The sequence below is a fragment of the Peromyscus eremicus genome, chromosome 4 (assembly GCF_949786415.1).
Source record: "Peromyscus eremicus chromosome 4, PerEre_H2_v1, whole genome shotgun sequence".
Taxonomy (NCBI): Eukaryota; Metazoa; Chordata; class Mammalia; order Rodentia; family Cricetidae; genus Peromyscus; species Peromyscus eremicus.
In genome coordinates, this window is record NC_081419.1 from 104,776,109 (window position 1) to 104,792,103 (window position 15,995).

The window sequence follows — 15,995 nt, forward strand, 5'->3', positions numbered from 1 at the left end:
GCTCTCAAGGAATCCTCTAGGACTCCAGCACCAAATTGGGACTGCTGAGTCCAGCCTTGTGGACGGAGCAACTACCAGACTCTGATCCCTTCTAGTGTGAGACAGCCATTGTTGGACTACTTGGACTGCATCCTGTAAGCCAACCTAACAAATCTCATATATATATATATAATATATATAACATATATGGTAGATAGTGTCACAATTGAAAGAGATATATAGTACAGGTGGAAGTATAAGCAATTCACTTTTATCCTATTTATTTACTGTGTATGCATCTGTGTGTGCGTGCCTGTGTGCATGTGTTGAGGTGGAAGAGTGTATGGTTGTGTGTGTGTGTGTGTGTGTGACAGAGAAAGAGAGAGAGAGAGAGAATATATATATATATGCATATATATTCATTCTATCAGTTCTGTTCCTTTAGAGAACCCTGACTAATACAGTGGAACAACACAGATGGCTAAAACACCCCAGACGGCTTCTTCATACAATGACCGACCTTCCAATTAGGAAGGGCTCACCAGGTTCATGTCCTGGGGTCTTTCCTCTCCGTGTGGCCTCTGCATGAATCTTTCCAAGGTGGAAGAGCAGGAGCATCTCAGGAAAACAAAAAACAAAAACTAACAAACAACAAAAAGTTAAGGTTAGAGCTGGAACTGATACAGTATGTCTTCTCCACATTCTTGTACTGGCTCAATGGAGTCAAGGGTCCGGTGTGGATTCCAGGGTAGAGGACCATACAAGGCTATACTGTTGGGAAGCATGCATCACTGGGAGAGGGAGAGGCCCCGAATTTAGCAAGAAGGGCTCTGGAGCTGACATGCAAGCTGAAAGTGCTTCAGGTAATTCTGGGTTGTTCTTTCTTCAGAGAATATGCGTACGTCGTGGGGTACAAGACAACTTCAAACTTCTCCCGTATTATTAAGGTGTACAGAGATCTGGTCTGCCACTGGTTCAATCTGCTATCAAGGGAGGCCTGGATGTGTGTGCATTCCGTCTGTTACACATTTATTCAAATGCCAAGTTCTTAACACACGTGCCATTTCGTTATCCCTATTTCAGAAACTCGAATGCAGTACTACTTCTGCAGGGTCGCAGCTAGCACCACAACCACACCTTTAGGCAGCCTTTTTGGCCCTGTCTCTCACCAAGATGTTGTTGGGGCAACAGGCTGATGGGCAGGAGGCATCCAAAGGGTAACACTTACCGCAGTCACCTTGTCTAGCAGAGCCAGGCAGCCGCCGTTGGGAAGCCCTGGTTATCTCGCGGTGGCGCGATGTGAAAAGCAAGGAGCCTCCGCGGCCGGGGAAGTGTTCAGCCGCTCCAAGATGCTGGGGACAGATCCAGCTCTGCTACTGTGCAAGCGGGAGGACCGCGGCCCTGGCCCCGCCCCCTGCCAGCCCCGCCCCCGCCCGCCGCGCAGCCAGAGCCCCGCCCTGGGTATGGACCGGCCGGGCCACCGTCTCCCGGCCCCGCCCAGCACGGCCAGGCGAAGCGGAGCCGGCGTGCGGGGTGTGTATGTGTTCGCTGGGCGCCGGCTCAGCCCCAGGAAGATGGTGGCGGCGGCGGCGGCGGCGGCGGCGACTGAGGCGCTGCTGAGGGGGAGCACGGCGGCGACAGCGGCGCCCGCGGGCAGCAAGGTCGAGCAGCACCGACTCTGCGCCGCGACTGGGGCCTGGAGGCCGGGGCCGCGCGCCGGGTTGTGTCTCCCGTGGGTGCTGTCGCGGGCGCTGCCCTCGCCGCTGCTGCTGCCGCTGCTCTTTTCGCTACTGCTGCTGCCGCTGTCCCGGGAGGCCGAGGCCGCGGCGGTGGCGGCGGCGGTGTCAGGCTCGGCCGCAGCCGAGGCCAAGGAATGTGACCGGCCGTGTGTCAACGGCGGCCGCTGCAACCCTGGCACTGGCCAGTGCGTCTGCCCCGCGGGCTGGGTGGGCGAGCAATGCCAGCACTGCGGGGGCCGCTTCAGGTGAGTGCGGGGGGCTTGGGGGGGGGGTGCAGGCCCAGCCAGACGTTCCAGGCCCCAGGCAGGTGCGGGACATGAAATCGGTAGGGTAGGGCTTGCCCCACTGTGTCTGATGGTCGCTTGCCTCCTGGGAGGAATGTTCATTTGTGGCCTTGGGGTCTTCCTGTGGTGGAAGGCTGAGAAGGAATGGGAACACTCTGGAGGCATTTGTTGCTGTGGGTTAGATTTGGGTCCTGAAGAGTATAAAAGCCGGCCCTGAAAACGGGTCTATTTAAGATAAACGAGGTATCAGGGAAAAGGTGAGTGAGCCAGTTCTTCAGCACTACCTTTGATCATCCCAAGAGATTGGAGATGTAAGTACCTCGAAGAAGCACAGCCATGGAAGTGACGTGTTGGATGGAAATAGAAGGGTAGGGTTGGATTGTGAGATTTTAGGATAGAAGTACCAGTGATTGTCGTTCAAAGGAAAGTGAGGAAACTGGATTTTGGGTCCTCACTGTTGGGGGCGTATTGGAACGGACTGTCTAGAGAGGAGATTCCTGTTAGCCCTGGGTTCTCCATCACATGCAGTTACGAGTTGGCCTGGTTCGAGGCAGAACCTCTCGAAGAGGTCACTTATTAATTAATTAGCATTTATCTGTGACTTGCTTCTGTTGTGAAAGGATTTCTGGATAATGCACACAAGTAGATCGATTAGCCAGAGTTTGGTGTGGCCCACAAGAAGTTAGGAATACAGCAAGGAGAAGTGTAGGTACACAGAATCCCAGGTTATAAGAAGTACAGGGTCACCCATATCTTGAGCAGATATTTGTTGACTGTTCCCCGTTTGACGTGGGAGAGTGAGGATGTGGTGAACATGACAAATAGGGCTCTTGCTCCAATTGATCTTACGTTCTAGTGAGGGTTGACAGGCGGTTGACAAGTAAACAGGCGAAGGGAATGGCCAAGGTGATTTCAGATAGTAGCTATCAACAAAATACAAACAGGTGGTCTCCCAGGATTCTGAGCAGCTTAGAAGCTACTCATTTGAATGCTGTTTGATCTGAGACCCGGAAGGGGCACAGGAGTACCTCTGGAAATGAAGGGCAGAGAGTGTGTGACTGGCTAGGAGTAAGCAGTGAAGACTTAGAGGAGGAAGGGACATTGAATTTGGGCCTTTGAGCATAAGTAGAATTTGCAGATGTGCAGCTGGGGAAAAGATTTCCAGTTAGGAAGAAAGATGCAGACAAAGTGGTGGAGGCCAGAAGAGGGAGTTTTGCTGGTGCCCCTGTAAAGGGAGTTGTGAGGGAGAAGTTTGGAATGTTAAGTTATTGATTGATAATGTCAGATCTTCTAGGGGACCCAGAACAGTGACAAGATAAGCTCTTCAGTTTTATGAATGGAGAAACCAAGTAACTTCGGGGTCAGTATTTTGTGAGCTGGTCTTACAGTTTAGAATATTGTGATTTATGAATCTTGTTAATCTGCACATATTAATAAGTAAGTGCTTCTGTTTTAGGCTGTGAGATGTAACAGTAAGCAAGACAGATCTAATGTTGTTCTTGGGGAACTTCTAGTTTGGGAATAAAAATACCGTAATGGAGCTGGAGTGATGGCTCAGTAGTTAAGAGCACTTGTTGCTCTTGCAGAGGACCTGGGTTTGTTTCCCAGCATTCACACAGTGGTTGATGACAATATGCAACTCTAGTTCCGGGGGAATCTGACCCCTTCTGACCTCCAAATGCACCAGGCACACATGCAGGCAAAACACTTATACACAAAATAAAAATAATTCGTTTTTTCCCCCACTGAGACAGGGTTTCTCTGTGTAGCTTTGCCTATCCTGGAACTCTTTCTGTAGACCAGGCTAGCCTCGAACTCTAGATCCACCTGCCTCTGCCTCCCGAATGCTAGGATTAAAGACATGCACCACCACCGCCTGTCTGAAATAAATGATTCTTAAAAGTTATTTAACTAGCCGGGCGGTGGTGGCTCACGCCTTTAATCCCAGCACTCGGGAGGCAGAGGCAGGCAGATCTTTGTGAGTTCAAGGCCAGCCTGGTCTAGAGAGCGAGATCCAGGAAAGGCGCAAAGCTACACAGAGAAACCCTGTCTCGAAAAACAAAACAAAACAAACAAACAAACAGAAAAAAAAGTTCTTTAACTTTATTTTAAATCCAGTAATCAGTCTGTTGTAATTTTGCATGTCTGTGGAGGTGAAACAGCAATAGAAGCTAACTTGGTTCAAAGTGAGACTAAGATTCATCTTTCTGTTGAGATGTTCCTGAGGGCTGATGTTGAAGGGCCAAGATGGAGAATGAGTGGTACCATGACAGGTTGGAGAGAGTGACCAGAGCAGAGAGAGCAAGACTGGAGGGAGGGGTCTGTGCCATTCCAAGTAGAGGTAGGAAGTGAAAGTGAATTTAGCATTTTGAACATTCACCCAAGAGTGATGGAATGCAACAGGTCACTCTGTTTTCATTATAGACTTAGAGATTGGAGCCAGAACAGGAATAGCCTTGAAAGTCAGTTGACTTTAGATGGTTCCAAGATCAATGGATGGAGGGATCTTCAAATTCTGAAAATCTAGGATACTCTGGTAGACGCAGAGTGGGATCGTCTGTATTGTATTGTTTGGAGTAGGTGGGTTTATGCTGGGCATTAGAAGTCATGGGCAGCAGATAGAGACTGTTGGTGTAGGTCAGAGACTGGAGGCATGGTAGATATTTGTGGTGCTGGAGAGAAAATGGTTAGATCTTTCTTTCAGACTGCTTTGTTCTTGGAAGAGAGAGTGATGGTGAGGGGAAAAGTAGATCTTATTTTGTGTGATTGAGTGTTGTTGAGTGATGTCATTTACATGACACAGGGACACAGGAAGGCTGAGGTAAGCTTAGTTTTGTACACACTGAGTTTGGGCTGCTTACAAGGCATGTGCCTGGCACATGTAAGTGTTGGTTGGGGTCATCTACCTGTAAAAGGGATTGCCAGGGAGAGAGAAAGATCTGAATGTCTACATGACCAGGTCAGAGGAGAGCCTTTTAAACAGAGGGCAGGCACTCCTGCTGATGCCTCAGATGCCCTAATACGTTAGTGACTGTTCCGGACTTTCCCTTGGAGCTTGTTCTACTTGCCGTCAGTGCGCTTTCCTGGGCAAACAATTATGACTGCCTCTGATAACACTATTATAGTAAATGGCTTCTGGAATGTTTAAAAGAACAAAAGGTCAGGAGTGGTGGCACGCACCTGTAATCCCAGAACTTGGGAGGTAGAAGCAGAAAGATCAGAAATTCAGAGTCAGCCTGGGCGATCTGGGCTACATAGCAAGTTGGAGGCCAGTCTGGCCTTTATGAATCTGATTCCAAAAAAAAAAAGGTTAGAGAGTTGCCTCAGTGGTTGGAAGTCCTGGCTGATGACCTCTTCTTACCTCTATGGGTCCTAGGATAAAATAAATCTAAAACTTTAAAAATATACGTGTATATGTGTTCTCACAGGGTAATCGCAGCTCTTGGGAAGCTGAGGCAGGAGGAAAAGTTCAAGGCCAGCTTCAGCTACATAGTAGTTCAAGAGTAATGTGCGCCTACTTGAGATTGTCGCAGGAATTAAAAATAAATAAGGAAATACACAAAAGGAAGAGGAAGTTACAATCTTTTAGTTGAATGATTTTTCTTTGAGGGTGAGTAAAGAGTTAAATGTTGCTTTGAGTACAGTAATATGCATCCTGGTTTAACTTACCTCTTTTTCTTTTCTTTCTTTTTTTTTAAATTAAACTGAGGCATTGAGTGGACACGTGTTTGACTTAGTTCTGATTTTCAGTGTAGTGCTGGGTCTTGAATCCAGAGCCTCATGTGTGCTGGGTAAGCCCTTTACCACGGGCTACATTCCACTGCGACCATTCTGATTAGAAGGGCATGAAGTCAAGGGGTCTGCTTTAATTTTGTGTGCTGACAGGCGTGTGTGTGTGTGTGTGTGTGTGTGTGTGTGTGTGTGCGCGCGCGCGCTACACTCGAGTTGTATATACACGAGAAGATTGCTGTATGGAGGTCAGAAGGTAACTTGGGTTCTGGGGATTGATCTCAAGTTGTCAGGCTTGTGTGTCAAGTGCTTCTACTCACTGAACCATCTTGCTGGCCTAGGTTTTAAGACTTATTTATGTAAGTCCTGTGTTAGAAGACTATGTAGGTCTTTTTTGTTACTTGAAAGAAATGTAGAATAATGAAGTGTTAAATTTTACTAACACTATCACTGAGTTCATATTGTGTGCCTGATTTAGGCAAGGATATAGCACTTTATCCTCAGGAAACTCAGTTGTGGTATAAAATTTGAATTATTTTATGTATATAGTAAGTCACTTTTTTTCCTAAATGAAAGATGATTGTTTATAGAGAATAAGTTAATGGTATTAGTTCAATAAAAAAGCTATAGATGGGTAGTTATTAAGGTATATATACTTTCATTTTTATGTGAATCTTCATAATTCAGTGATCTTTTTTTTCTGTTTGTGACATTACTATTGAAAAATTTCTTGGGTGAATAAATATGCCTCTTAATTTAGAGGTTAAATATATTAAATGTGTTTGTGAAATTAACATACATTTAATTCTTTAAGTTCCTTCTGTACAAAACTGTTGGAAGATGAAAGAACGTAACTTAGTGAGTTGGGGCTGTGTAATATGTGCATTAAGACATACCTTCTGAGGAAGAAAAAGAATTTATTGGCATTTATTTTGTGTCAGTGTATACTGTAACAGTAGTGATTGTCACAGCAGCATCTCCCTCCATTTCAATTATTTCTTCACATTTTCCCCCTCAGGCATTGTGCCTTTAAAATGCCTTTTAGAAATTACCCCTTTTAATTCTTAGTATTCCCACTTCATAGGTAGGTAAACTGAGTTTAAAGTGGGCTTTAAAAAAAAGATTGCTTGTGTGTTAGTGCAGGCTGTTTATATACAGGTGCACATTCCTGTCTAGAGGTCAGAAGACAATTTTATGGAATTGGTTTTCTTTCCACATGGGATCCGGAGGTCAAACTCAGGTTGGCAGGGTTGGTGTCAAGTGCCTTCCCTTTCTAAGCTATTTCACCAACCCTGAAGTGTTCTTGTTTTTTTGTTTGTTTTGTTTTTGCCTTTTTTCATGCTGGGAATAGAACTCAGGGCCTTTTACATGCCAGATGTGTGTTACCAACAAGCTACACCAAAGTACAAAGCTTGCGGATTTATTGAATAACTTGCCCAAGGCCACAGAACTTGTGTGAAATTGGAATTTGAACTTAGGCCTTGAGTGATTCTGAAATCCTGCTGTCTGCGATACCATTTGGCCTTTCATTTTTGTCTGAGTCCAGTTACCTTTTGATCGTTCTTTGGAAGGACTGTCTATCCCAGCAAACGCTTTGAAAAACAAAGGAAGCAAAACAGATCTTTATAATAGAAAAGATAGCGTAAAAGCATCTTACTTGCTAGAAGTTGGCTACTGGTCCAAGGACACAAATGCCCTTCTAACAAGAGAGAGGGAATTCTGAAAATAAAATTTGAAGAAAATGGCAAGTTTGGTGATTTTTTTGTAATACTTATTAGGTAATTCTTGGTATTAATCCAAAGCCCTAACTTTATGCTCATGGACCCAACTTAGTTTTTTATATGTCTTGTTTAATGCTATATTTTCAGAGTTTGGAAGAGTGCTTGGGGCTGAGATTTTCCTGTACATGGCTTTATTTGTTGCGTGGGTCTGGTACTGGCCTGGTACAGCTTGACATGTTGTCTAGGCTGGTCTCAAACTTACAGCCATCTTCTTGGTTTGACCTCACAGGTGCTGAGAATGTAGGTGTGAGTTACCATGCCTAGCTTCTTTATAACATATTTCTTAGGATTCTAATGAAAGTCATTTTATCCATATGACTGATATGTATATCTTTGGTCTTCTGTTTCTCCTAAGCCTCTCTATCTTCTGTCATTTCCTGGCATCTTTATTGGGATGTTTTGCTGACAGCTTCTCCTGAGCTGAGCCTAACACCAAACTTCATATCCTCATTGAAAATAAAACTTTCTCTCTTTCTCCCTCCCTCCCTCCTTCCCTCCCTTTCAGTTTCAGGTCCTAGTTTAGCCAAGGAAAGCCCCAAACTTAGGAGGCTTGGGGCTCTTGACACCTGTCTAAAGTTTGATTACTCTGCTCCTCCCTGTCTGTCTGCTTCTAGAGCACCTGGCCCCTGACCTTACTGCTGACCTCTGGGCTGCAACCTAAATAAATAACTGGTCTCTCAGACCTGTGACCATTCCACGTGTCTCCTAGAAATCTAGAGATGTGTCACTGTTAGACTCTGAAAACTGTCTCCTTTTTGCAGGGTCTCGCTCTGTAGTCCAGGATAGTCCTGAATTCACTGTGACCCTCCTGCCTCAGCTTCCCAAGTGTTCGGATTCTAGGCATGAGCCACCGTGGCTGGCAGAAACCTTCTTTTAAAGCCCTTCTTTTGGAAGTAAAGGCACTTGTAGCCAAGCCTGACAATCTGAGTTTGATCCACAGGACCAAACAGTGGAAGGAGAGGCCCAGTGCTGAAAGTCGTTCTCACATGTGTGCCACACAGGGGCAGTGGGGCACACACGGGAGCCTCTTTTCCCAGAAAAGGAACAAGAATTCTCAAAAGAACCAAGCAAGACTCCTCTTATCTGCAGAATGGCCTTGAGCATCAGGCTCCCATTCCTTTATACATGTCCCCTTTTCCAGTCAAATCTTTCTACTTTTTGTTTTGTTTTAGGTTTTTTGTTTTTGGTCTCTGCTGAATTCCATGTTTTTGCCCTCCCTTTATAACCTCCCCTCCCTCAGTGAGTTAAAATCATAACTCAGGTTTCAGTGGCTTTTCCAGGCTGTCTTTGAACTTCCTGTGTAGCCTAGGATGGCCTTAATCTGCTAGTCCTCCTGCCTGCACCTCCAAAGTACTGGGATTATAGGGATATGCCAGACCTTATCTTCAGTTCCTTCAAAATTTTTAAATTCTTTAATTTTTGAGACAGGGTATCACTGTATAACCCTGGCTGGTCTGGAACTCACTGTGTAGACCAGGCTGGCTTCGATCACAGATTGTGCTGGGATTAAAGGTGTGTGCCACCATGACTGGTGTATCTTTGGTTCTTTATAGAAGTAGTCAGTTCTCCTGACAGTATTACTTTCTTTTAAGATACACCATCAACCTGTTCAATTCATAGATTACCTTATGAATGATTATTATGTGTTAGATAATGTGCCCTACTGTGAGAATATGAGGGTGAGAATTAGGTCTTGCTTTTCCCTCAGAGAGCCCAGAATTCTAAGTGGGAGATAGCTGTGGGAATAGCCAGTTAGAACTTCAAGACAGAAATACAGGCAGTAAATGATGCTGGACTAGTTGTGTTAGAAAGATGTTATGCAGTTTTTTTAGGGCTCTAATAGAAGGCATCACAGAGGAGAGGACCTTGGGCAAATCTAAGAGGTTGAGTGTGATTAGGCCCTCGGAGGGAGAAAGGCATTACAGAAGGAATCAACAGTTTTTGCACAGGCAAAGCATGGATTATCATACTGAGTGCCTTGATTTCCTAGTATGTTATTGAACCACACACTGCTGGCTTATCACAACGGATTTCCTCATAGTTCTGGAGGCTACATGTTTGAAATGAGGTAAAAATAGTGCACGCCTGCCTCTGAAGACTGGCGGGAATATGTTCCATGCCTTTGTCTTAGCTTCCGGAGTATCAGCAATCTTTGCCATTTCTTGGCAGTCTACATGGTACTGTTACACAGAATCTCTTCCCTTGTGGACATAGTCACATTGGTTGTACATATATGACCTTTTTCCTAATCTGAACGTATCTGCAAAGTCCCAAAAGTCACATTCATGGTGAGGGGTTAGGGCTTCAACAGATATGTTTGTAGGACACAGTCAACCCACAACAGTTAATGGAACAGGAACATGAATGGATATTGTTGACGAGGCCAGTGTTTGCATGTGCTGAGGGTGGGGAGTTAGAAGGAAAGGGGACTGGAAGGTGACTGGCATGGCTTTTGTTAACAGCCTGCAGCTTCCAGCTTCAGGGTGTGTCCTTGACTGAGGATATACCCACCATCAAGGCACTCCAGTTTTTGGCTGTAGTGACTGTTTGGAGACAGGCATGTGATTTAAGCTGTCTAATCAAAGGGAATCTCAGTACTGGCTGGGGACTTCTCCTCTGTGGTAGTTATGAAGGAGAGGCTTTGTCTTCTTTCTGTGGTGACCGGTTGTAGAATGTTACAGCTAATGTTGCTGTTTGGAGAGGAGTTCACCCCAGATGAGGTGAATGCCAGAAGTGGGAGGATGCAGAAGAGACGGTGCTTTAGACCGACTTCCTGCATCTGTGCCAGGCCTCTCCTGAAGCCACCTTCCGAGTTTGTGAGGTACCACAGGTTTTCTTTTTCTTCAGCCCTAGAGTTGCTGTCTTGTCACTTACAGTTGAAACTTTCTGCTATGGCAAGTTTCATCGGGAGGGAGGATGGGCTAGCCAAGTAGGGTCACTCAGCTCCCGATACTGTGACACATTACCCTAGACTACTTCTGTTAAAGGTCCCCAAGAGGGCCACATAGTTTTACTTACTATAGTTAGAGGCAGGACTATAAATAGACAGAGGGGAATCAGTATATTTGTGATCAAACCGTTTTTAATTAAATACAGAAGTGGCTGTGGTTGAACAGGAATTTTGCATTAATTTTTGGTTTTAACATGAGCTTGTTTCCAGAAGTAAAATGAAGCTGCAGTTGTACTTTGTGAAATGTTTGTATCTGAATATTTAGCAGCCACTGAGATGAAACTGGTTTCCCACTTAAATAGAACTTTACTATTTTATGTGATTTTTTTTTTTCAAGTGCAGTTTGACAATGCACTTGACAATGCAGTTTCCGTCTATGGCTTCTCTACTGTTCAGCATTCTTGCATTGTGACTTTCTTTTCTTTTCCCTTCCTTACACTTTCAAACTAGTCCTAAATGTACAGGAATATTGACTTGACATTTTCTAGCTTTTCTTCTTCTTAGGAGTGCTTTCTTGTACTTTTTTCTTACGTTATTTATGCCATATCTCTTTCATTACTTTTCTTTTTTCCCTTTTTCCATTTCTCTATTCCTTTCTCCATTTCTTCTGAGACTTAGAGTTGTGTAGCTCAGGCTATCCATGAACTCTCATCTTTCTGTGAGAGCCAGCCTTCTGAGGCTGGTGTCACAGGCATGCCCCACTGTACTGGGGCATTAACTGCTTTTCTTTTATCACTTGAGATCATAGTTTGATTTTAACCTTTCAATTTTTAATTCAAATTTTCAGAATTTTTCTCTCCTTCAAGTTACATTTGAATGAACATTAGGTCTGACTATGTATTTGCATATTTACTTGTTTAAAATTCTTTAGTTTTTCATTTATAGAAATTAATTTTAGTCATGGCTGAATTGTGTATTTTATTTTATTTGAAATGAACAGCATATGGTAGTTATTAAGTGAATGAAATTTTGTTTCATACCTCTTGGTCTTTTTTGTATTCTTTTTTAAGGAGATTTTATTTTGGCAGTAGTTTACTCAGCCACAGCTTTTCTAAATTATCATCTTTCCTAGGCATGCTCTCCCTAACACGTTGGGCTTGCCCACATTTTGGGCTTCCTTGCTCTTCCTTTAAAGCCTCCCTCCCTCCCTCTTTCCGGCCATGTGTGTCCTGTTATCCCCTCCCCCACATCCATTCCGCCTTTTCTGCAGGGCCTCTCTCCTGCTCCTCCATTGTCCTCCTCTGGGCAGTGCTGAGATTTATAGCTTGCCACTCTGAGTTTTTTCTTTTAAACTCAAATAAAATTGTTCTGAAGCTTAAAATTGATGATGATGATGATGATGATGATGATGATGATGATGAGTGTGTGTGTGTAAGAGTTTGTGCACATATGCATGGGTGCCCAAGGAAGTCAGAAGAGGTTAGATCCCTTAGAGCTGGAGTTGCAGATAGTTGTGAGCTATCTGACGTGGGTGCTGGGATTCGAACTGTTGGCAAGAACCATCTTGCAGTGCCATCTCTCTAGTCTCTGTTTTGTAATCGTGGTTTGTATTTTTGTTGTTTTGAGGCAGGATCTTACTATGTAGTTCTGGCTGACCTATAACTTTATATGTAGACCAGGCTGGACTTGAACTCTCAGAAATCTCTTGCCTCTGCCTTCTGAGTGCTGGGATTAAAGGTGTGCAGCATCCCCCATCACTCCCCACCCCCAACTGAAATGGTGTCATTCTGTAGCTCCGCTGCTCTTGAACTCTGTGTATAGCCTAGACCAGCTTGCAGTACTGTGATAACAGGCATGCACCATAAATCTTGTAAAGGTAATTTTTTAAAATAAAGATCATAATTGTGATGGCTAGTTTTATATCACCTCGACACAAACTAGAGCCATCTAGGAAGAGGAAACCTCAATTGAGAAAATGCTCCGAAGGCTGGAGAGATGGCTTAGCCATTAAGGCTAGGCTCACAACCAAAAATAGAAAATGCTCTTGTCTTAGTTACTTTTCTATTCCTGTGAAGAGACACCATGATTAGGGTAAAATAAAGCTTATGAAAGAAAGCATCTAATTGGGGGCTTGCTTATAGTTTCAGGTGGTGAGTCCATGACTATCATGGCAAAAAGTGTGATGGCAATCATGCACATAGGCATGGCACTGGAGCATTGTCTGAGAGCTTACATCTGATTCACGAGGAGGAGGCAGAGAGAGAAAGACTGGGACTGGTGTGGGCTTTAAAACCTCACAGCTCACGCCCAGTGCCACACCTCCTTCAACAAGGCCACACCTCTTAATTCTTCGCAAACAGTTCCATTGTCTGGGAACTAAATTTTCAAATGTGTGAGCCTATGGGGGCCATTCCCCCACCCCCACCCCAGACAGGGTTTCTCAGTGTAGTTTTGGTGCCTGTCCTGGATCTGGCTCTGTAGACCTGGCTGGCCTCAAATTTACAGACATCCACCTGGCTCTGCCTTCCGAGTGCTGGGATTAAAGGTTTGTGCCACCACCACCCAGCTAGGGGCCATTCTTATTCAAACCACCCCAGTCCCCAACCAGATCAGCCTGTGGTGCATTTTCTTGACTGACAATTGTTATGGGAAAGCCCAGTTTTCTGTGGATAGTGCCACTCAGGGATTGATGATCCTGGGTGCTAAAAGATCCAAGGCTGAGCAGGCTATGAGGAGCAAGCCAGCAAGCAGCACTCCTTCATGGCCTATGTATTAATTCCTGCCTCCAGGTTCCTGCTCTGACTTCTCTTAGTGATGGAATGTGATGTGGAACTGTAAGCTTAAATAAACCCTTTTCTCCCCAAATTGCTTTTAGTCATGGTGTTTTATCACAGCAATCAAGACCCTAAGACAATTCTATAGAAGTTTTTTTTTTTTTTTTTTTTTTGGTGGAGAGGGGTTTTGAAAATTTAATCTAGGGCCTTGCTCATGCTTAGACAAGTACTCGATGCCATTGAGGTACACCCCCAGTCTACAATGTACATTTTAAAGCTTATAATGATATAAAAGAAAATTGATTTTTAGCCTTTAAAAATGTTTTTTATGTTTAATGTGCTTTCAATTATATAAAGAAAAACAAGATTTATAGTTAATTTAAAATGACATTTAATTTAAGATCAAATTTGGTCTGTGGCATAGGCCTATCTATAATCCCAGCTACTTGGGGCCTAAGGTAGAAATATCACAAGTTCAAGGATTTCCTGTCTACAAAGTGAGTTCAAGGCAGGCCTAAGTGACTTCAAGAGGAGGGTGTGACTGTGTGGGCACATGAGGTTCTCTCTCTCTCAAGCTTGAGGTGGAAAGGGGCTGGAGCTCAGGAGTGTGTTGCCTGCATAGCATGTGCCCTCCCTAGGTTTGATCCCCAGTGCCACAAAGATTTTTTATAGATTAAATATATATTAATATTTATAATATATTTAAAATAATATATTTATATTAATATAAAAATATTGAATTTAGCCCTGTCTCGAAAAACAAAAAAAAATGAATTTGACTTTTTTCTATTAAAAATAGGTAATTTTCCTGTTGTAATTGCTTTAAAAATTGTCTATAGAATTTTTTTTGCTTTAACTTACATGATAGTTTCCAAGTATTTGTAAGCATTTTTCTGCAGAATAGCACATTTCCAATTTAGATTTTCCTCCCCTTTTCCCTATAAATGAAAAGACCAAGCCAGCTGTAATTGTCACTTTTTTTACTGTAGCATCGTACATGACTGAAGTGTAAGATCACAGCCATGAAATTGGCATAATACAGTGCATCAACTTTACTTACCTATTTAAAATTTATTTATTTATTTATTTTCATTTTATGTCTGTGATGTTCTTTTTGCATGTATGTGCACCATGTGCATGCGGTGCTGTTGGAAACTGGGAGAAAGTGTTAGATCCCTTGGAACAGTTGTGAGCTGCCATGTATGTGCTGCAAATCAAACTCAGGACCTCTGGAAGAGCAGCTAGTGCTCTAACCACCAAGCCATCTCTCCAGTCCCGGTTTTGTTTTTTTTTTAAATGACATTGTCTCATGTTTTCCATGCTGTTCTCAACTGAAGCTATGTGGCCAAAGATGATGTTGAACATCTGATCCTTCTCTTTCCCACCTTCTGAGTTCTGAGACTGGAATGCCATTGCATCTGATTTTTTTGTGATAATGGGGACTGAACCTAGGGTTTTGTGCATGCTAAGCAAGCTGTATCCCCAGCCCTCTGACCTACATCCTCAGTCCTCACCAGTTTTACATGGAGCATGTCTATATTTACCTCATACAATTTTATTTTACTGTGTTTCAATGTTTAAAGATATTTTATTTAGCATCCTATCATGTTTCTCTAAAATAAGGATTTATTTACAAGTAAAAAAAAATATGAATGAAATTGTTTTCCTGTGGCCATCAGGCTCTAGGTTGAAGATTTTCTTTTGAATTAACCAACCACTATTGTTACTTTGTATACAATTGAGTAAATCATGCAAATGAAATATGTTTTGTTTGTTGTGCCTGCTGCCTCTCTCTCTCTCTCTCTCTCTCTCTCTCTCTCTCTCTCTTTTCTTTCTTTCTTTCTAGTTGTTTTTTTTTTTTTTTTTTTTTTTTTTGGTTTTTCGAGATAGGGTTTCTCTGTGTAGCTTTGCGCCTTTCCTGGAACTCACTTGATAGCCCAGGCTGGCCTCGAACTCACAGAGATCCACCTGGCTCTGCCTCTCGAGTGCTGGGATTAAAGGCGTGCGCCACCACCGCCCGGCTTCTTTCTAGTTTTTGAGACTATGTAACTCTGGCTGTCTTGGAACTCACAATTGTAGACCAGCCTGGCCTTAAACTCACAAAGATCCACCTGCCTCTGCCTCCTGAGAGCTGGGATTAAAGGCATTTGACATCATGTTCAGCTATTTTTATTTTTTAAAGATTTTTTTTTTGTTTATGAATAAGTATGTACTTACGGGAACTGTGTGGATGCCCTTGGAGGCCAGAAGAGAGGGTGTTGGATCCTCTGGAATTGGAGTTGTAAGCCCATTGTGAGCCACCTGATGTTAATGCTGGGAACCAAACTTGGATCTTACAGGAGACAGTTACAAATGTTATAGCCTTTCCCTCCAGAGTTTCTACATAAATGGCATAATCAACTTACTGGTTTATATCTTGCTTCCCTCTCTGTCATTACTGAGTAATGTATCTTGGAGATCTTTTTTCTACCAGCACTTACTTATATATTTAAAAAATTGTAATGTCTATTTATTTGGTGGGGGGTGTGGGGGTGCTGTATGCTTGTTTGGAGGTCAGAGGACAGTTTTTGGGAATTGGTTCTCTCCTTCCTTTGTGTGGGTTATGGGGATCCACCTCAGGTTGTCAGGCATGGTGACAAGTACCTTTACTTGCTGAGTCGTCTTGCCGGCCCTAGTAGATACTTTTTGAAAGGAGGTCATTTAAGATTCCATTGTATGCCTTAATTATTTAAAAGTGTTATGTTGAGGTAGTGATGTCCATCTGTAATCTTGGCATTGAGAGTGGGAAAATCTAGTTTTAAGTCAGCCTGGGTCACATG

The 15,995-nt window shown here is 43.5% G+C and overlaps 1 protein-coding gene across 2 annotated transcripts in view; it reads left to right on the top strand.

The window, feature by feature from the left end:
- The first annotated feature begins 1,506 nt into the window (after positions 1-1,506).
- Positions 1,507-15,995, top strand: part of Atrn (attractin) — a 149,644-nt gene continuing 135,155 nt past the window's right edge. For both annotated transcript variants that reach the window (XM_059261444.1, XM_059261445.1), the window contains exon 1: positions 1,507-1,963. In XM_059261444.1, coding sequence (XP_059117427.1) covers positions 1,554-1,963 — 410 coding nt within the window. In that variant the 5' untranslated portion in view covers positions 1,507-1,553. The remainder of the gene's footprint in view (positions 1,964-15,995) is intronic.